At 27.2% G+C, this 21,460-nt stretch overlaps 1 protein-coding gene and 1 long non-coding RNA gene across 7 annotated transcripts in view; one reads left to right on the top strand and one right to left on the bottom strand.

The window, feature by feature from the left end:
* LOC107446268 (aryl hydrocarbon receptor nuclear translocator homolog) overlaps positions 1-21,138 on the top strand; it is a 38,943-nt gene extending 17,805 nt beyond the window's left edge. For 4 of the 6 annotated variants that reach the window (XM_043043643.3, XM_071184007.2, XM_043043644.3 and 1 more), the window contains 9 exons: positions 547-576; positions 1,073-1,267; positions 2,531-2,711; positions 2,786-2,892; positions 8,086-8,227; positions 10,299-10,459; positions 12,744-12,946; positions 16,110-16,194; positions 19,195-21,138. In XM_043043643.3, the coding sequence (XP_042899577.2) occupies positions 547-576; positions 1,073-1,267; positions 2,531-2,711; positions 2,786-2,892; positions 8,086-8,227; positions 10,299-10,459; positions 12,744-12,946; positions 16,110-16,194; positions 19,195-19,376 (1,286 nt within the window). In that variant the 3' untranslated portion in view covers positions 19,377-21,138. Of the gene's footprint in view, positions 1-546; positions 577-1,072; positions 1,268-2,530; positions 2,712-2,785; positions 2,893-8,085; positions 8,228-10,298; positions 10,460-12,743; positions 12,947-16,109; positions 16,195-17,454; positions 17,864-19,194 lie in introns of those variants that run through there. The other 2 variants (XM_087154036.1, XM_087154035.1) reach the window with 2 other exon arrangements.
* Positions 13,409-18,673, bottom strand: LOC139426188 (uncharacterized). The gene is made up of 2 exons (XR_011637381.2): positions 18,509-18,673; positions 13,409-13,693 (listed from the first exon to the last, which is right to left on the bottom strand). It is a non-coding gene; the product is annotated as an uncharacterized LOC139426188 (long non-coding RNA).
* Positions 21,139-21,460: the final 322 nt, after the last annotated feature.

Here is a 21,460-nt window from a genome sequence, read left to right as displayed (position 1 = left end):
CTGTCAGAATTTTTAAGACTTCTAAAAGATGCTCTTGCTCGCAAAATTCTGTTCTTAATATCTGTCTTGATTACTCCAGGTTAATAATTTGTTATGAGTTCATTATATTTTTCAGAATTTGCTATGCACAAATAAAAATTATAAAAGTTGTAAGTGTTAAATCAAAATGGTATAACAGTTAATTTTTTGCTCCAAGTAGTTTTCAATTATATTTAAATTTTTAATATCCTTATATATTTAGTTAATTTTGGTATTATCAGAGTTCATTACTCCGAGTAGAATTCCTAAATTCTTTCATGAAGATAACTATTTTCATGAGCTTTGGGCTTTAATTTGTAAATACTGAAAATAGTTCAGTATCATTTTGTGAAATTTTTTATTCTCGTAAAATTCTCAAATTACATGTATTATTTTTATGTATAGTTTAAGCATTTTACACGAATTAAAATAAATACAATAACTTTCATTTATGTAAGTGTATGGTAATTTTATGTATTATAATAATTTTATTTATGTATAACAATTGTTTTATTTAAATTCTTTTAGCTGGAACTGTAAAGAAAGACAGCAACCATTGTAAGTTGATTTTATTATTTTCTTGTGTCCATAATTTAAATCTTTCAGTGTCTTTTTATATTTATGAGCTAATGGATTTTTAAGTGCCTCATAGAGCTTTTTTTTTGACATTTTTGATAATTATGTTAAAAAAAATCAACTATAAAATTGAGCATAAAAATAGTTTAAAATTTTTTTATTTTTTGGCTTTTGATATCTTTTTAATGATTGTTCAAAAATGGTCTTATTTTCATATATCGCTAACATTTATTGCTGCACATTTTTTGTATGCAAAAAATGCATATATTTTAAAGTATAAAATTAGTTTTGCTCTTTTGTTTTCTAAAGAACTACCTAAATATAATATTTTGCCTATTACTTTAAGAATTTAAATTCATTTTAAAAAATGCTTGTGAAAGCTTTAAATTAGCATTAGTTCTTTACATAAAGATTGAAATCAAAATTTTTTTATCAAGTTTTAAAAAGTTCCTAATGTTTTTATTTCGTATGCTTTCAGCTTCAACTCGTCTTACTGTGGATACAAGGAGAAATTTTATTTGTCGCATAAGAGTGGGTAATTTCCAATCAGGTACTGCTTATTCAAGTCGCCTCAATCGACTTAAAGAACGTAATAGCTTAGGACCCTCTCGCGATGGTAACTCTTATGCAGTTTTGCATTCAACTGGATATATTAAGACCTGGCCTCCTACAGGTAAGAATTATATTGATGTACATTCTAATATATGTATGTGGTAGTTAAGGTTTTATTGATAAATAATTATAATAGGACATTGTGCCAATATGAATACTTAAACTTAAGAAGAGGTTAGATTTAAGCAATGTTTTGATTATTTTCTAGAAAGACAGAAATTGGCACTAATTATCATTGTATAGAAATGCATACCATTAAACACAAAAACCAAGATTATTTTAAGTTTTTTTATCATCTGTAAAGGTCAATAACCCTTATAAGGCCTCAGTATCTTAAGGATATTGGACTGGCTGACTGTTCAAAATACACATATGTAATGTTTTGGAATCTGAATTTTGTATTTAATTGTTCAGAATAATAACAAATTTCTTATAACTAACTCACATTGTTTCATAGTTATTTTATTGTGATTTTAATTCATCTTGTAAATGTTTTTGCCTTTCAATAATGAACTATTTCATCTTTTTGAATTTTATATTCTCATTAGCTAGGATTTTTTAGTTGTTGAAAATTCCCTTTTGATAAAGATAACTAGACTGCTTTTTAACTTACTACCAGGATTTACTTTAACTATAAATTTTCTGATAAAAAAAATAATAATCTGATAAATAATAATAATAAAAAAATAGTAATCTGATAAAAATAGGGGAAAAAATATGTACAACTAAAAAGTTGAAAAAAAAGGATTAAATAAAAACTTGAAATTATTCTTGTGCAATGTGTTTCTATGTAACATTAGAAATATTCTAAGTTTTGAATTGCAGTATGCAGTATCTAATAGCACCTTCTAATAAGCTTAAGTTTCTAATTTACGCTTTATTTATTCATTTTCTGTTTTCATTTCCAGATTTTAGAGTAAAAAAATTTTTTTTTTTCTGTTTACAGTAAAAGTATTTATTTTCAAAATAATATATTTTATTTTTATTGCTCTTAATAAATAATCTTAATTTTTAATCTAAGCATCAGTTATCTTTTTCCTTGTCTCTCTCAGTTTCTTAACCACTTTTCATGCAATGTAACAAAATACAACACAGTTAGTACAAAAGAGAACAAAAAATAATAGTAGGAAAAAATAAGCTTCAACATTATTAAAAATTTACCACTTATGCAATGTAATTTTTTTAAAAGAAAAACCTAACTCTGGAATACAAATCCTTTAAGCATTAAAATATTAATTGTTATGTTTGAATGAAATGTGTTTTCTTTTCAAGTTTTGCTTTATGTGTACAATTTAGGATGAATATCTTTTTCAAATTTATCCAGGGTCACAAATGGATCACTTAAATAGTGACGATATGAGCAATAATCATTATTGTCTTGTTGCCATTGGCAGACTTCAAATAACAAGCATTCCTAACAAAAGTGATTTAATGGGATCTAACTCATCAAGTGAATTCATTTCTCGTCACAATTCTGAAGGACATTTTACTTTTGTTGATCAAAGGTAGGAATTGGAATAATTAATGTTTATTTTTAAGTGATTGGTTTTACAACTTAACTTTTATTTGTATGGTTTAGGGTTGAAAATGTCCTTGGTCATCAGCCTCAAGAGCTTTTAGGTAAAAAGTATTTAAGCTTTGTCCATCGAGAAGATCAAACACACGTTAAAGAGATATTTGAACAAGGTAGGTTAATATCTATTAATTTCTTTTTTTAAAGAAGTACAAATGTTTTTGCTGAATTTTAAATCTATATATATTTTGAAGCATTTTAATTTAGAGATTATTATTTTCTAAAAATCCTAAACATTTAATGCAGTGCACTGTGGGCCAGAAGACCATGATCTTTGGCTAAAAGTCAAAATTAAATTTTCAACTAAAATATGTGTAGGCAGTTTTAATATCGCCCAAATTAAGTATTCATAATCATTCCAAACAATATAATTTACTTTTTGGACCGATAAGAGTACAATGTAGTGAAAAATATGTTAAAAAAAATTTTTTTTTTTTTAATGTAACTTTTAAATTTATATTTCAGAAATATATATAGGAATTTCACCTTACTGTTGCATTTTTATCAGAATAATTAGTCTGAAATTATAGTAAAATTTTTCAATTTGTTGGATTAGTTAATACTCTTGACAAACTTATAGTTTGTATCTTATCATTTGACATTTTGCAATGTTTGAATCACTTTTGAAACTTATCTCCAAAAAGTTTCACGAGGTAATTAGCTAAACTTTTTTTTGTTGTCTTCTTTGATGTTTCTTCTTTCGAAAAAACCTGCCCCATTTTGCCCTTATTGCAAAAGTGGACTAAATATACGGAAAAACAAAAATTATGTTTTTTTCTTCATGTTTTTGCGTTATTTTGTAATTAATTTGCCGTATTTTGTAATATTATTCGGAAATGTAATTTGCTTTTCATTTTTAATATAAAATTACGAAAATTATTATATTTTCATTGCTATATTTAATTATTTGAACGTACTATATTATTATTTTTTTATTTTTGCTCTCCATATTTCATCCGCCATTTGTTTTTTTGTTGGTATTTTTAGTGTATTTCAAAATTTCAGCTATGAATTAAATTTACCTGCACATAAAACCCCCCAAATTTTGAAACAAATTTGATCGAAATAATAATTTTGGCCACGAAACCTTGGATGCTGGCCCACTGTGCACGTATCGAGAATTTCCTTGAAATTCTCTTATGAATTCTAAAAATTAAATTATTATTTAGTGCCTATTAAGGTAAAATTAAAACTTCAGTTTTTAAATATTTTTAGTATTTTCAATAAAAACAAGGTACTAATTATGCGTTAAAATATATCTGTAAGCAAGTTATTGAAAAATAATTTTATTTTCGGCATGGGCGGATCGTGAATTTGTGGGGCCCTAATAGCCATTTTGTCAAAAAAAAAACTGTTTTCTGTAGTGATGTAGATAAGCATATAGAAAAAAATAGGACAATAAAATAATTTTATTTAATTATTTTTATTTGTGTATACAAACAGCAACTGTACAACATTATTGCAAAAGAAATTGACAGGTATGTTGTAGTTATGTTGTATAAATTATAAAGCAACCTTTCTGCATTTTCGTGCTGCAAATTCTTTTATTTGCTCATCACATTGTAAGTCCTTCGTTAAATCAGAATTTATGGAAAGAGTTGATAAATGATTTAGTCGATGGTTAGACATTGTTGTCCTATATTTGTTTTCTATATATGACATCCTGGAGAAAGAGCGCTCCGCTTCACAGCTAGTGATTGGCAAAGTTAAAAAAATCTTTAAGATAGTATAGCAATTTGGAAAACATCAACAAGTTTCTTTTCTTAAATTAACATAAAAATTTCACTGCAAGAGGTGTAAGACTGGCTTAGGCTGAAGTAAATAAGATTTTAACTGAATGCACTCATTCATTAAATGCTCGTCTACGTGTTCTGGATAATAATAAAAAATATTACGTACACGATCTATGTTTTCCATATTTTCGTCTTGCAAATCCATTCAAAATTTGAATTTCTTGCTATACATCTCATAGACTTGGCTCCTTTTATTTAAATCCATAATCAGCTTATCCAACACAACGTTTAGAGTGTCTCTTTTAAATTTTTCTGCGCCGTATACTGCGAATTTATCTGTAGACTTATCCGAAAATTTTGGAGTAATGCGTCTCTTGTTTATGTCATTGTTGTCAATTCCCACACTAGTACTTAATTTTTTAGCTTTCTCTTCGTATTCCTTTAGCTTCTGATCTGATTGGTGCCTTATGTTGTTTACGAAATCTTTTAATGACACAATTAACTTGTCGTCTTCACAAATATCACAATTATATCAAATATCTACATATATATATCCAGGGCTCTGTATTTTTCTATTAACTAAATTAAATCTCCCCAAAATTTCTTCCCAAAAAAATAATCAAAATTGCAGTATCGAGTTTCGCCATTTTATTGAATAAATTTCGTGCCTCTTTCCGAAAATCAACTTTCTCATCCTCATTTTCGCTGAAACTTTCGAAAATTTTCATAATGTCATCATAATTATTTTTCAAAGCTTTGACAGCATCATAGTGACAAGACCATCTAGTCTGTCTTAAACTTTTTAACGTAAATTTGAGTTTTGTTTCACGATTTAACAGTTCCCACCTATGGGTCGAAGTAGAAAAGAAAAAGTATATTTTTGCACTACTCCAAAAAAGTTCACAATTTTGGTTGCAACCTTAACAGATTCTTCACCAACTTAAGGGAATGAGCAGCACATGGCACACAATCCGCGGATTTATTTCTTTGTTTTAGTAGTGCTTGTACACCATTGTAGTGACCCGCCATATTAGCAGCGTTGTCATAAGATTGTCCCCTACAATTATCCAGTAGTAGTCCATTTGTTTCTAAAACGTCTTGTAGAATATTAAATAAATGTAAGCCAGTATGACTACAAATTTTAATGAAGGATACACATCTTTCATACACTTTTCCCCGAAAATAGTATCGTAATACAATAGCAAGTTGATCATTGTGAGATAGATCTGGAGTAGAATCCACCACAATAGAATAATACTTTGTGTCGTCGTTATTTATTTGAGTTATAATTTGTTTAATTATCTGTTGGCCCATAATCTCAATTATTTCCTCATATACTGTTTTTGATAAGTACGATATTATCGATTTTGGTTGCAGCTCTCGTTGTTCAATGTGTTTACGAATGAATGGATCGAACTCTGCCAATAGCTCCAGAGCACCCATAAAATTACCATTATGTGGAGAGCCAAATACTTCCTCGGAACCTCTAAATGCTAAGTCCCTTATACTTAAAATTTGACCACTGCAATAACATGTTTTAGGACATAGTGATAATATTCTGTTTCTTTTCTTAATTGTTTCTGAAGCTGCTTGTCTAAAACAGATCTATTTTCTTTTCGTGTCAACCACACTAACATTGGTTTCTTATGTTCATTAGTTAGTAAACTAAACAAGTTTGTCACTTTGACGAAGAGAACAGAAGTGCGGAAAAAAAAATTACGTGGGCGTTAAGCGGCTCGGCGGGAAGTCACCCGTAATAGACACGAAAAAATACACTGGCCAAAAACAAGCGATGGGGAATTTCCCGTTCCGTTCGATAGACGCGCACATGCACGAGTTGATTGATCTCGGGGTTGCCAACCTTATAATAGTTTTTTTTAATATTAGATACTTTTTTTAAATTCAAAATATCACCTATTGTTTTCAGTGGGGACTGGGGCCCTTTGTATCCACGGGGCCCTGGGCTGCAGCCCAAAAAGCCCTTAGGTAGATCCACCCCTGATTTTCGGGATATATTATTACTGTCTAATTTTTTATAAAAAATAATAATAACTTAAGGAAAGAGAAAATTTAAATCTTAAAACAGGGTACTTGTTAACCCAGAATCTGCCAAAATTATCAAAATTAAAAGCTATAATTTATAAAAATTAATCAAAAATTTTCTAAATTAAATTTAATTACTAATATTTTTAACTTTGAATCAACTTATCAATAAGCATTGAAAGAAAGTTTTTATTGCTATTAAATCCATTTCTTCCATCTTTCTCCATTTGTTAAGTTAGATTATTAATCCATTAGTTCATTCTATTCATTTGCTAAGTTATATTATGAATTTTACTAACATTTAGTTAGGAAGGCACAGAAAGAGCGAGTAGTATGGAAAATATTAATTATAGTTAATACCTCTTACAGACCCTTATTTATGGACAGGATGCGTAGCGTTTTTAAAAAGTGCTTATTTTCGTTTTTTAAAAGTCTTTAAAGGTGCTTTTTTCATTGGGTGTTTTTAAAAAGTGCTTAATTTCGCCTTTTTCAAAATTACTCTTTTCCTTTACCATGTTGATTTTCGCTGCAAATTATCCAAAAAGACGCAGTTCACATGGTTCTATTCAGGTTTTTCACAATTCATTCAACCTCAATCTATTTCGGCGTATTGTCAGTCCGAAGCGTATGAAAACGCCATTCGTTTCACATGATTCAAAATTTCATGATTTTTGACAATTGTCAAAAACAATGCCAAAAGGTTTTTTTTTTTTTTTTGACATGACTGTTAAAACAAGATAAAACCGTCAATTGTCAGAAACTTTCCAAGCCTTCCTAATTATGATATTTTTTTAAAGTGCTTAAAATATTTTTTGAGTGCTTGAAAAGTGCTTATTTTTTCGTTTTACATGATTCAAAATTTCATAATTTTTGACAAATGTCAAAAATAATGCCAAAAGTTTTTTTTCTTTTCGGCATGACTGTTAGATAAAACCGTCAATTGTCAAAAACTTTCCAACCGTACCTAATTATGATATTTTTTTAAAGTGCTTAAAAATATTTTTTTAGTGCTTAAAAGGTGCTTATTTTTTGTTGAATAATTTGGCTACGCACCCTGATGGATCAACAACCTGCAACTTTAACAGATTGAGTGATTCTTTGTTATTATAAGCATAATTTGGGTCTAACAAAGTTTTATGCACTCCTTTTAATATTAAATCAGATATTTCTAAGAAATTTCCTCATTAATTCCAGGATGTCAAACGGAAATTTAATAGGCGAGTTTGATTGTATATTTATTTTTCTGTCTGAGTTAAAAGTAATTATTTAGACTTAGTATCATGTTTTCTCCACATCTGTTTTGTTATCAATAGATTGGTTTAAGTTACTGTTTTTATCGTCATTAAAAAATATTAAACTTTATGATTTGATTTCTACCTTTTCCAGGTTTTTTTTGTTTCTATTTGAGTGAATCCTCAGATTTTATTTATTTCAAACTTTCAAAACAAAAATTACTTTCAATTTAAAGGCATAGGTTATCAGAAAATACATCTTATTTTATTTAAATAACATTTTGTACTTTTAATATAGTTTTAAAATTGAAGGGGCAAGTGGTGTCTGTCATGTATCGATTTCAAGACAAGAATAAACAATGGATTTGGCTCCGAACCAGTAGTTTTGTTTTTCTCAATCCATACACAAATGAAATGGAATATATAGTGGCTGTGCATAAGTAAGTTTACACTTATTTTGTATTAAAATTATTTTAAATTTTAATAGCTTTAAATTTTTTAAAGCAATTTATACATAAAGGCTGATATATAATATTATTAAATTATTTTCATGTAGTTAAAGGCAGTCAGATCGTGTTATGACAAAATTCAAATAAGAATTTTTTTTTTTTTTTTATGTATTAACAGATAAATCAGCAAAAGGCATTTAGGATAATTTCAGAAAGCAAATCACTAGAGAAATTATAACAAAGAATTTTAATGATATCTATCGAGGAGTTGATCGGTAATTTTTTTGTTAAAAAAAGGTTCATTTCTAACATCATGCAAACACACAAATCCATATTTGCACAAATGCTTTAAGATCCTGGTTCCCTCACATGTTCAAGTGATGATGAGAAAGATATGAATCCCCTACTCAGTTCAAAAACAAATGCACTATTTTTACTTGTTTAGTTCTGAAGAAAAGCGATAAACTCATTAAAAAAATTTTACTCATTCCAAAAATCTCATTTCAAACAAATTTTTCATATTGCCTCAAAGCTTAAGTAATTTATTTTCATTGGATTACTTTGTCGTAAACATGAGAATATTTTTATGCGTTATTATTGTTTTCTAAGAAAACGTGATAGCGAAATTGTTTTTCTTCCTCGAGGACTGCTAATTCTCGAACTTTTCGCCTGGAGTCTCAGAACCTTAGGCCCCCTATTTTTGATTACAACTCAGCAAATTTCTGGTATGTTGAGTGTATAAGCTGACCACTGAAAAATATTTATGAAATACTCAGAATTGTATTTTTTTTAAATACTCTTGAATAAATTATGTTTTTAATCACAAATTTTTTTTCTGAAAGTTATTTAAAGTATTGTTCCTGCAAATAATGCCTATATGTAAAAATATGATTAAAAATTCTAAATTAATTGTATATGGCACAATGAAAATAGTTTTTGAAAGCGGTGAATTGATTCAGAGTTATTCATATCTAACTCTATGTTTATATCATTGATTTATACCAAGATAAATAGTAAGTGCATGAACCAGTGTGCACTTTATATTCAGCCCCCAAAACTCTTTCTTCTTGATCAGTGATCTTTTATTTGTGTATTTGTTTTATCATTGATTGTATTCTGGAATCTTCTCTTAAAATACTAAACCAGATAAAAATTTGTCTCATAAACTAGAAAATAAGTATAACACCGCGAACACTGATGTATGAAAGATTTCTCTTTAAATAGTGATATCTTTATTTGTGTTAGCAAAATTTGTTAGAAGTTAGTTTAAGAACTATATCAATTATTTCTGTTTCAGGCACTAAGTCTTTGGTTGATAAATTTTCTATGTGAAATTTTTAGGAAAAGGGGCCAAAGCTCATTTATTGGTATTCTAAGTACTTGCTTTGTGCTTTGCAGTATAAAGGCAGTACATTATCTTTTCATTCTTTTGATAGGATTGGTTCAAAATTGTATAAAGTCAGAAACATCAAAAGTAATGCTTACCTTGTGTTCTCAGAGTTATAGTTGGGTGCACCAGTTATTTCTTGTATCAATTATGTTGAAGATATCAAAAAAATTTATGACATTTTAGTTACAAAGATGTTGAAAGAGATCTCTAAGTATTTTTAAATGTTTAAAGCAGAAGTGTATTACATCAACTGGTTACGTAGAACATATTAAATGGGTATGTTGCTCACATAATATTTTCTAGACATCTTTTAAATCATTCCTGGATTTAAAAGTAGCCCCTTGTATTTTTTTTATACTCAAATTTAAAGTACTGTGTCAAGAATGCATGAGATTGTTAGAAAATATTTTATTTCATGACTTTTATTGAAAACAGGTGCCAAATATTAAATCCTATTTTGACATGTTAGGAATATAGTTAGATATGCAAACATACAACATGTTCGGGCACATATAATTATTTTTAATCCATCTGAAAATTAGGTTTATCAGTAAGTCCCTTTGTAGCTTTTCCTTTGCATAAGATAGTTTTTAGTTTCACTCTTATAAGTATTATTGTTTTTATATATATTTAAAAAACATTTCTTAATTAAATATGCTTTTTAATTTTCAGTCGAAATCTTCATAATCAACAAGAAACTTCTACCTCCGGATCTGATCAAGTTCCCAGTTTAGCAAAAGAGAATGAGCAAAATCAATACGGTGCAGAACTTAATTATAGTCACCCTAAATCAAATGCTTTTCATTCTGTTGTACCGTCTGCACATCATCCTGGTAAAACATATTTTTTTCTAATAAACTAATAAGATCTTTTTTATTTCATCATTAATCCATAAAAATTGCATTGTAAGTAGGTTTTTGTGTTTAACTGTTGAACTAATTGAATAGCATTCCTTTGGTACATCTTTTGAAACATGAAAATTGCATTTTATGAAATGGAAACCTAAAGTTTCTCCAGACTGTAAACATTTTATTTATTTTTCTAGACTCTTCTAAAATGTTATTTTGAGTTACAGAAAAATGACAGTTTTGTACAGGTACTTTGTTGAAACAATCAATATTTTAAAGGTAAAATTTGCGCAGTTGATTAATAGAAAATTACTTTGTAGTTTTATTGATTTTGCTTAAAATCGCTCTTACTTTTAGTGCCAAAAGTCTTTTTTTTTTTTTAGAATTTATTATTTTTTTAAATTTATTACTTTTTTTAAAATTATTAAAAGAAATAACATCTACACATGATCTTAATCAAAATATTTTAATGTCATTTAGTAGGATTTTTATTTAATAATAATACATCCATAGTTTATTATTAAATAGAAAATTACTTTGTAGTTTTATTAATTTTGCTTAATGATACTCTTACTTTTAGAGTCATAAGTCTTTATTATTGAATTTATTACTTTAAAAGAAATAACATCTTTGCATATAGCCACAACCAGATTATTTTAATGTCATTTAATAAGATTTTTATTTAATAATAATAATAAAAACTTATTACTGTGATACACTTTTGAGAAATTAATATTTGTAACTATAGGAGACATACAAAATAAAAAAAAGCTTAATAAAAATTATTAATCTTTTTTTTTTTTTTGCAAGATGCATCATAGTTCATTATTAAATAGCCAGTTTATGTATCCCATTAAATATTATATTGTATGCATATAAAAATATTTTTCGTTCTTTAAGTTTATATATAGATAAAGATTCCTTTGACTATAATATTTTTGTAAACAATAAAAATTTAAAAAAAAAATTTGTTGTAAAAGTGAACAAAATACTGTGTACATTTTGTGGAAAAAATAACTCCCATTGTAACAGTATTTTTTGATAAGTTTTAATGCTCTAGAAAGAGATTATCAGAATGTGAATTATCTTTTATTCATAACTGAAGTAAGGTTCTTACAATTTATAGAAACTAACAAACAAATAATTAGTTATTTATTGTTAAGAAAATTTTTGCTAGGTTGATCTAAATATAAATAGCTATGCTTATAATTATCAATATAAATTTTTTATTTAAACCATCAACAATAAATTTTTTTGTATTGCTTAAACTGTGCATTTAGCAAATGTCAGACATTTAGCAAGCAATCTTGTTACAAAAAATGTGCTTGTTATTAAAAATTTGACATTTAAATTGATCTTGTTTTAGAAGTGGTTAGTTTCCTCCCCCTTCCCCTTTCAGTGTTATTCATAATGTTTATGTGAGTTCTTGTCATTTATAAACAGTTTTAAGTGTTGTAATTTTATTTTTGCCAATTCAGGATTAAAAAAAGTTAATTTTGAAAAAATTCATATTTGAAAGCATTTATCTTATTTCCTTAATAATATTTTTTATTTGTTTATGTTACCGGCATTATATATAATGCCTAAAACTAGCCGGCAAAGTATGAAATGATTTATATTTCACACATTGCCTAAGCATTATATATAATGCCGGATGCTATTTAGGCAAAGTATGAAATAAACGTCCTGATGAAGTTATTATGTAAATGGTGTGCATATTACTGTGAATGACCGAAATCGGTGGTTGTTGACTTTCACTGGTGAATGTTGACAATCACATAGGCGTTTTGGTGAATGTCCGAAATATTTATTACATCCGATTTGATATTAATTTATTCCTGGATATAATTACATTTATTTGATATTTTAATACTTACTCACGATAGATTAGAAGAAACATCAATATTTCTTACTTTGCCTAAAAATCTCAGGCATTATATATAATGCAGGCATTTCATACTTTGACGGTCACATTTACATTGTTTGAGAAATTTTTTTTTTATGAACTTCTCTGCATTTCTACTGCTGACATATATTTTTGAATTTTTCTTTTTCAAACCAACTTTCTTAATTTTGAAAGTTTGTTAAAGGGGTCTTTACTTTCCCATTCTTTTTGCATGCTATTAATATTTATTCTATTCATTTTACAACAACTTAAATCATTTTGTAATGTGAAACGAATATAAATTTCTTTATATCGTTTTGTTTCATTCCAAGAGACAACATTTTTTATTAATTCTAAATCACATAATTATTTTTTCTTTTGTAGAAACACAAATTATGAATGAAAGGCAACTTAGTTCTAATCAAGCTATCTATCAAAACCCTCAGTATTATGGACTGAACTACTCAGTATCAAATAGCAATGAAAGTTCAAAAGTAATTTCATCTCAATCTCCAACATCTTCCAATATTGATGTAAGTGCTCCTGAATCTCCTCCAGTCATCTGGGTTCAAACTACTCTTCCGCAGGTAATATTTGCTAGCTATGGATTACATTTATTTTCAGCAATTTAAACAAGGATTAATGTTTAGTTCAAAATTCTGGATATTTCATGTTTTGTATGTATCACCCTAAAAATTCATCAGATAGTCTTTCAAAGGGAAATGATGCCCTTTTCCTCTTGAACAGTCATTCAAAGCCTATTACTCTTTAGAAAAGGATTCTTTAGGCTGGAAGATTTATATTTTTGTAGGTTGGAACACTGCAGAAAGTGCAGATACAGAAGTGCAGAAAGTATGTGTTTCATGTAAATGATTTAACATTGTAATGTTTTTTTTTTGACTTATTGTTTCTAGAAATAAAGTTTGCTTAAAAATATCTGCTATTTTTTTTAAAGTGACGAACAGTTAAGCTAGTGCACAATGTTTGCGTTACAGATAAAATTTAGTACTCTTAGATGAAGTTGATGCATTAAATCTTTGATCACAGAGTTAGGTAATATTTTTTATCCAATCAAAGTATGAAATTGATTTAAGCAAATTTTAAGAACAAAAAACTTTAAAATAATAATTCCAAATGGAAAAGCGCTAAAAGCAGCTAAAACCAAATTTGTCTTATTTAAACAATTTAAATAAAAAGTTAAAAACCAAAAGCAAAATTCTAAAGGTATGTATGTTCGCAAAAACAGTACTTCATCAAGGGACACACTGGAGCCTTTCTGTAGTCAGTGGTTAAACCAAAAAATGACTGTGTCCTGAGGTCCTATTGTAGATAAACTGAAAAAAAAATTTTTTTTTAAATATACATTTACATATTGACTCTACATTTTATACATGAAGGAAATTAGTGATATTTGGTTGATTGCAATTTGATTTTAAGTAGAGTTAATAAATTTTTTTTTGTCTACTCTCAGCAAGATGGTGTCAAAATTTCATTTTCTTATCATTAATTTCTTATTTGAAGAAAATAAAATTTCGGTTCTGTTGTTTAATTTCAGTTACAATATCATTATCAATAGGAGTACCAAAAGTGCACACTGATTACAGCATTCAAATTGCTACGTAACATTCCTTTGAAAAATGTAATGTTTATTACATGTTTTTCTAGCTACAGAATTATTGGTAAATTGTCCTCCACAGGAATATGACCATTTGTAAGTTAAAAGTTGGAGGACTGGAAATTTGAATCCACTGGAACTGATCTATCAATTTGTCAGCTGTTCACTATAAGTGTTTTAAATAACATTATATAATTGGGGGCTCAGACAGGTTCACTACAGCGGGTGCACTATCATCGACTGTCGGAGATTTCACGAGTTCATATAGATTCATCTAACAAATTATAAAATTAAATGCTAATTTGTTTTAACAAATATAGTATTTCAATTTTTTAATTAATTAAAAAAGGCCTTGAATTTAACCCAAAATGTAATCATTTTGTTTAAAAAAACATCTCTTTACTTTCTTTTAATATAAGCAGATGGTCTAAAGTATTGCAAGTAAAAAAAAGCTTTTAAAGTGAAATTTAATAAAAAATTACAGAGAATGTATATGATATTCATAGTGGGAATGAAATATTGAGACATGAGTAGATTGACCAGTAAGTAGACCAGTGATGAGATTGAGACAGAAACACAGATCAGAAAACCAAATTAACCCGAGATCAATTGTTGGTATTATTTCATGGTGGTCTGACTTTAATTTCAGTGGGCTAGAATCCACTGTTCATTTTTGAGCTTTGTGGGCGCATTATTTTATTAATTGAAAATTTGAAGCAGACATTTTTATTATTTATTATTTGGAAAGCTTAGAACTTTCCTTATAAACACTTTTACATAACCAACAAAGCATAAGGCATACTTTTTGCTTTATAGACTGAAGCAAAAAATTATAAATAAAGAACAAATGAAAGTACCTAAATGGACATACTACGGTTTTAGTCGTATAAACAAGTACCTTCCACAGTGTGCACGCATACAAAGATACAAAGTAATTTAGCCAATAGGGACAGAAGAACAAGTTTTGATAAGAACAGGTGTGAGAGGATTTTGCAGGAACCCCAGGGTGCAACAATTTAAATTAAAATAGACTTCCAAATATTACAATAGATACTAGAAAGATCACTAACTAAATTATTAGCATGTTTCAGAATGACTCACAAATAGCAAGTTAGTTAGTTTGTTCAATGTACCTTAGACCACATTAACATGAGATTTGATAAATAACCCAAACATTAATATCAGCAATAAGGTCTTTGAGGTGGCAAATTTGATCAAAATCTTAATAATTTGGGAACTGATTTTCGATTAGTGAGGTAAAATTATCAAGTTGCTAAATTTCAAATCAGGGAGTTTGAATAAGAATTAAGTTTCACCAACCTCAAAGACCCTGAATAGTTGTATGAATGGATACATCCTATAAACAAGCTGTAACGTGTTGTATTCCTGGTCACTGCTGAAAAATGGGAAACGCACCCTTTGCCTTAAATTTGCTTGTTTTCGCGAACCAGGCTTACTGGCATTTTCAAGTGGCATTAGAAATAACAACACAATACACTTTACAGTACAATACAACATGCAATAACCAGTCTTTGACTGGTTAGTGTTTAAGTTCAGTTTCTGAATGCTGATGTTTTCAATAAACGTGTTCTTTCATTAAAATTTTCAATTTTTGATATGAGAAAAATCTATGAAGAGAGAATGAGGGAAAATTCAGTGCTAAAACCTAATAAAAAATTGAAACAAAGTTTAGAGTTAAAAGATACCAAGGGAAACCTCGTCACCATTGAAGAACACTTCAAAAGTTGTTTTTGCAATACTTAAAGCATAGTTCACCAGCATGTTAAAGTATAAGTGGTACTTTAAATCATATTAAAAAGGGTATGAAGGGTATGTAATTCCCATAACACTATCTGAAGCGATTAGAGCTGTCCTAAAAATTAATAGCTGCACACAATAGCTTCAAAGTCGTGTTTATTTATTAAGAATTTCAATTTTAATGAATACAAACAATGTTTTAATATAATTTTAAGTGTAACAAACAATTAAAATGTTTTTAGTGCAGTAAAATACACAAATATAGTTAAAAGTTTTTTAATTTGCTTACAGTAAGTTGTAAATTGTATTGTGTATTAGTGCAAGTTAACTTAATTAGTATATGTTTTGCTCATTTCTAATTTGATTTTTTTTTATAGCTCAGCTCAGAAGCTTATAATCCAAACTATGGAAATTTGTCTAGTGTGACATATACACAGATGGGATCTACACTTCCACCTAGAAGTATTATTCTTTTCTTGTTAATTTTCACAAAACTATAAGTTTTATTTTAATACATTGATAATACCCAATTGTATGGCATGCATCAGAACATTACTTTAAAAAAGTAACGAGTAAAAGTACAAGTACCTTGGGCAAAAGTAATGCGCAAAAAGTAAAACATTTTGATTTTAAAAAGTAATCAGTAAGGAGTACAAGTACAAAACCGAAAAGTAACGATTTTAAAGTACATTTCGGGGAAATAGAAAAGAAAAAACACCTTAATTTTCATTAAAAAATCGAAACAAAATGTAATTTCCAGTTAAAATGCATTGCATTTTAATTAAAATGTAAGAAACTTGAATGCAGAAAAATGCATGAAAAAGTTACGAAATTCTTTGAAATAGTTGAAACCAAACCAGAAATTATAATTCAACGTTTGCATAAAAAAAAAAGAGTTATTAATTTTAAAATTACCAAATCTTTTGAAATTTTGTTTTTAATTTTGGAATTTGTAGTAATAAATTAGTTTGTTAAACACAATACATTATGATTTTTGTTTAAGGAAATAAGTAAAAAAGCAAAAAATTGTTTCATATACTGGAAACACCTTGAAATCCATTAAATTAAAGATTGTTTTTTGTTTTTATGAAAGTTAAAAAAAAAAAAAGAAATTTAGACATTTAAATAATGACGATTTTTTATTTTTATCTTCTGTATTAAAAATTTAACACAAAAGCTTTATTTTTTAAATTTATTCATATGATAAACTAAATGCTTAACCGTTAAAATTTGAAAAAGGAGAAACAATTACTTTTATTAAGAATTAAAGAAGTAATAAAACTCAAGTTTGCTTATTTTCTGAGGACATTATTAGCTTTTGATGCATTTACTTGATAATCAAATATGATTTATATCAGGTCTGCATTGAAAATTTTCTGAAATTATAAATGTTTCTGATTATAGCCAAAACTGTTAGTTTTGAGATTAATTTAAATATTTTTGTGTCTGTTTATTTTGGTGTTTTGTTTATGTTGAAAAATCAAAAAGGATATCTGAAAAATAACAATGAAGAAACTCATGACAGAAACTCATGACTCATGACATTCAATTAAAGTCATGTAACTTATTGTATCAGTAAAAAATAACTTGAATGTATTTTATAATATTTCCTTATAATTTGTGATATTTATTATAAATAATAATTGTAATCTTGAGATTAGGTTAGATTTTTTGACACATGTGACTAGATCTGGGGTTTCTAATCCTTTGTTATGCTTTTAGTTTCCAATAAAATGCTGTATAAAAGTCTGAATTTATCCTGAAGAAAATGTATGATGCTTATTGTTCAATCACGAAAAAAACATTTCAGTTTTCAATAAATTGAAACATTTCAACTAATATAAGTTGAACAGCGTTCTAGAATGTGCTCTTAGGTACAAACTGTTTGGTATTAGGTAACTATAACTCCTGGTATTAGGTAGTTCACTGAAGATTTTTTTCTATAAAATAAATGAATACTTATGTTTTGAAACTATCAGTACATTAAGCATTTATGAAAATAAAAACTAGTTAAAATTTCCTTCTTTGAATATTGACCATAAGAGAGCTATCTGATTGAGCTTATTTAGAAATTCACTAATGGTTAACTCATCTGTATCGCCACAATATTCAGTAATAAATTTATGAAATTGGAGATGTTTGAGCAATTATTATTTTCTCATTCTTCCACACAGCCTGGAGATCGATGATGCCTTTGAGGCATTTTGGCTTAATAATTTTTGAAATTGTTTCATCAGAATACATTAACTCTAGATGCACATGGCAAAACTTTAAAAAAAAAAAATGGTGTTGCAGATATGTTAATTTTTTGTTAATCATATTAAAAGAAACAGAAATAATTATACATTTTATACAAATTAACCTAGTTTAAAACAAATTACTTTTACATTGAAATTATTCTTTCAGATAATGAGATGATAGAAAACTGCACATTCATTTTAAAACTATTTCTTATATTGCATAGCATTTAAATTTTTTAAAATATTTAATGCTGTGTTTTGTCATTGGCACCAGTGTTTCGAAGCTAATAGTATATTAAGCATTTGATAAAATTAATACTAATTAACTGTTTTCTGCTTACACCTATCTACATTACATGCAGAGTAGTAGCCATTAACTTATTTAAATTAATTATTCTTTTAAAGCAATTCTGAAACTAAACATATTTGCACTCTGGGATATTTAATTCAAGCTTTAAATTTTACATATTCTGATTACATATTATAAATAAAATTGTAACATGAAATATTAATAATTCTAAATGCATGACACTCACCTTATACACCGCTTCATCACTCCTGGGTCTCCAAATTCAATCTGGCTTTTTTTCAGCTTCGACCAATCGCTTTCTTCGCATTCAGAAGGTAGCTCTTCACTTCTTCTTTTTGATTAGCCAGAGCCATTAGTCATATTAGTATTTTCATCACTTTGTAGTTTTTTTTTATTTGCAAATAATGAACAGAAAATAAATTTTGCACTTTTCAATGTAGAGTATTATGACAAGAATGGTGAACAAGAAGTGTATTGCTTTTATAGTTAAAGCACACAATCAGTCTCGAATTCATCAGTATCAGATTAGATTTTTCCTCATGTTTAAAGAGTTAAAATTTTAATTAGTATTAGTCAAATGTTTCCAGATATAAAAATATTTTTTTAAAAATTAAATTTTGAAAAAAAAAGCTATTTTGAAATATCTATGTTAAAAATTATCTATTTTTACTATTATTTGTTTATTAGCTTCATTACTTATATAATATCAAATTCTTTTTGATTTTAAAATATACTTAGAGAGGGAGAAATTAATTTTTATATACAGCGTGTAAGCAAATCAGTTCTTGAATATTTTAAATGCCATCACCATAAATGTAGATAATATTTCATACTTTTAAAATTAGAATAAGACCTTTTTTTATTAAAATGTTTTTAATGCTTGTTTTACTTTTTTTTTTAATCCTTGTTTAGGGACATGGGGTTGGCAAGACCCAGGGACTCCTGATTCATCATCTAGTGGTAGCCATGCACATGCATTTGGTACTGATGAAAATAGACCCAGGCAAGAGTTTACAGAAATGCTTCAAGTATTAGATCAGAGTGGGACATCTTCATTTGATGAGTTATCAATGTTCAATACTTACCCTACGTGATTGTCTTAAAGGAAAGACAAATATGTATCAGTTTGTCGCATCATTTCATTTTTAGTATATTTTGTTACATGCTTACTGGCATATGATGAAATATGTTTTTAAATACATATCTTTTAATGTTATAGTTTTATAATCTCTGGGTTTTAAATATTTACTGTGAATTTATAAAGACCCTAAAAACCACAAAGCTCTTGATTTTCAAATATTTTATAATAAAATGGGTCCTTTAAGGCTTTTTTGCCTCAAAAAATAAAGTCGCATTTTGAGAGCCTATAACTTAAAGCAAAGATTTAATTTTTAAACTATTCTTACTAAAAGAAAGAAAAAAGTTTAGACTGAACAATTTTTAAATATTTGAATTACTTGTTTGTTTTTAAATTTTTAAAGCTTTGGCCCAGATAAAAATAATTGAAATCAATGAATGAATCTCAAATTTGTCTATTTTTAAGAGCTCGAAAAATGCAGTTTTGATTGATATTTTCCACCATTTTCTTATTACCATGGCAGGTTAGTAAAAAGATGGACAAAACTTAACCTAACTATCACAAACTCACAGCAGTTGTAAAAATAGCATACTAGTTTATAGATAAATCATTATTTCATATGACTCTCCAGACAACAGCCTTAAAGCGAACAAATTAAAAAAACAATTATAACATATCTTTCAAGTGATTGTTGTTTTGTTAAATAGGGATTATTTATTAGTGATAATTATTTTTTATCTATAAGTAAGGTATCAAACATTTGTCTTCGTTGTCCAAAGAGGATTTATAGATAAGTTTCATTTGTATAAACATATTTTAATTATTGATAATTAGCCTATTCCAGTAATACTTATTTAATTTCACAAATAATTTTGTTTATATCTTGTAATCTCTTCACAACATTTTAAAAATAAACAAATGAATCTCATTTTTTAGGAAAACAAATTAAATTTGTTTTCCTATTTTTAAATTCATCACCCAGTTAGATTTATTCTCTGTTGTTAAAATAATTTAACGTTCAAATTATTTTAATAAATGTGCTAAACTAAGAAAATTATATTATTTGCGGTGAACATGCTGAGTCAACTGAAATGTATTTTAGTCTTTGACAAGAATATTATTATGAAATCAGTTATGTTATCTTGTTTCTGGGGCAAAACTTACTTAGTATAGAAAGAAATTTGGATGAATCTATTATTACAAGCTTGAAAACTTCATAACTATGTACTGAAATGTATACATAATATCTATTTTTTTTCTATGCGCTTCTTGGTTGCGGAAATGATTTTATTCTCATGAAACACAGTCTCTTAGCTAACAAATAATGTAATCAATCTATAAAATATAATTTTTATGACTAAGGTAATCATTTGAATACATAAATTAAAAGTTAAATACTTAAATAAATAAAATGTCATGTTTGATGTTAATAAAATTTAATTGCTTTATGTTAGTCGATATAGTTGAGTGCCATCAACACATTCGTCAACGCATAGCCTCATAAGCGACATTTAACAGTTTCATGGTAATGTTCATCGTTTTTGTTGCAATATATCTTGTTTTAATTTCCAGAATGAAACATACTAAAATATTTCTGGAGTTATCAAAACTATGTTACAAAAAGGGGTAATTATTTTGGAAAAGGTATTTATTTGATGTCCGTTCGCAAATTACTTGTTTACTATATACTTTTTGATATTTATTTATTTGTTTTTGTATGTTTGACATATTTATATACATGTTTGGTTTGTTCGTAAAAATAAAATGTCATTTATAAATCTGTCCAATTCATTTTTAATCGGTGTAGTCATCATATTTTCTACTGAGATGCTTTGCATTTGGACCCTTCAACCTTTTGGGAACAATAGTCTATCAATAAATTCACTAAACCTGTGGGTCACATAGCTGTTAGATAGTATTAGCGGGAAAGAAATTACAGTTTTATCCTAGGTTATGTTGGTTAGGCAATTTTTAATGAATTTTTTTCATGTTTTAAAATGATATTTTTATTATAAACTAAAAATGACACTAACAATTTTCTTAAATTTTATTTAATATTTCTGCAGTTAAAATAATATTTTCTTTAATTTTATTTAATAT

Source organism: Parasteatoda tepidariorum, chromosome 10 (genome assembly GCF_982258835.1).
Source record: "Parasteatoda tepidariorum strain Cologne lab strain chromosome 10, Ptep-v5.0, whole genome shotgun sequence".
Lineage (NCBI taxonomy): Eukaryota > Metazoa > Arthropoda > Arachnida > Araneae > Theridiidae > Parasteatoda > Parasteatoda tepidariorum.
This window is presented reverse-complemented; position numbering and strand designations above follow the sequence as displayed.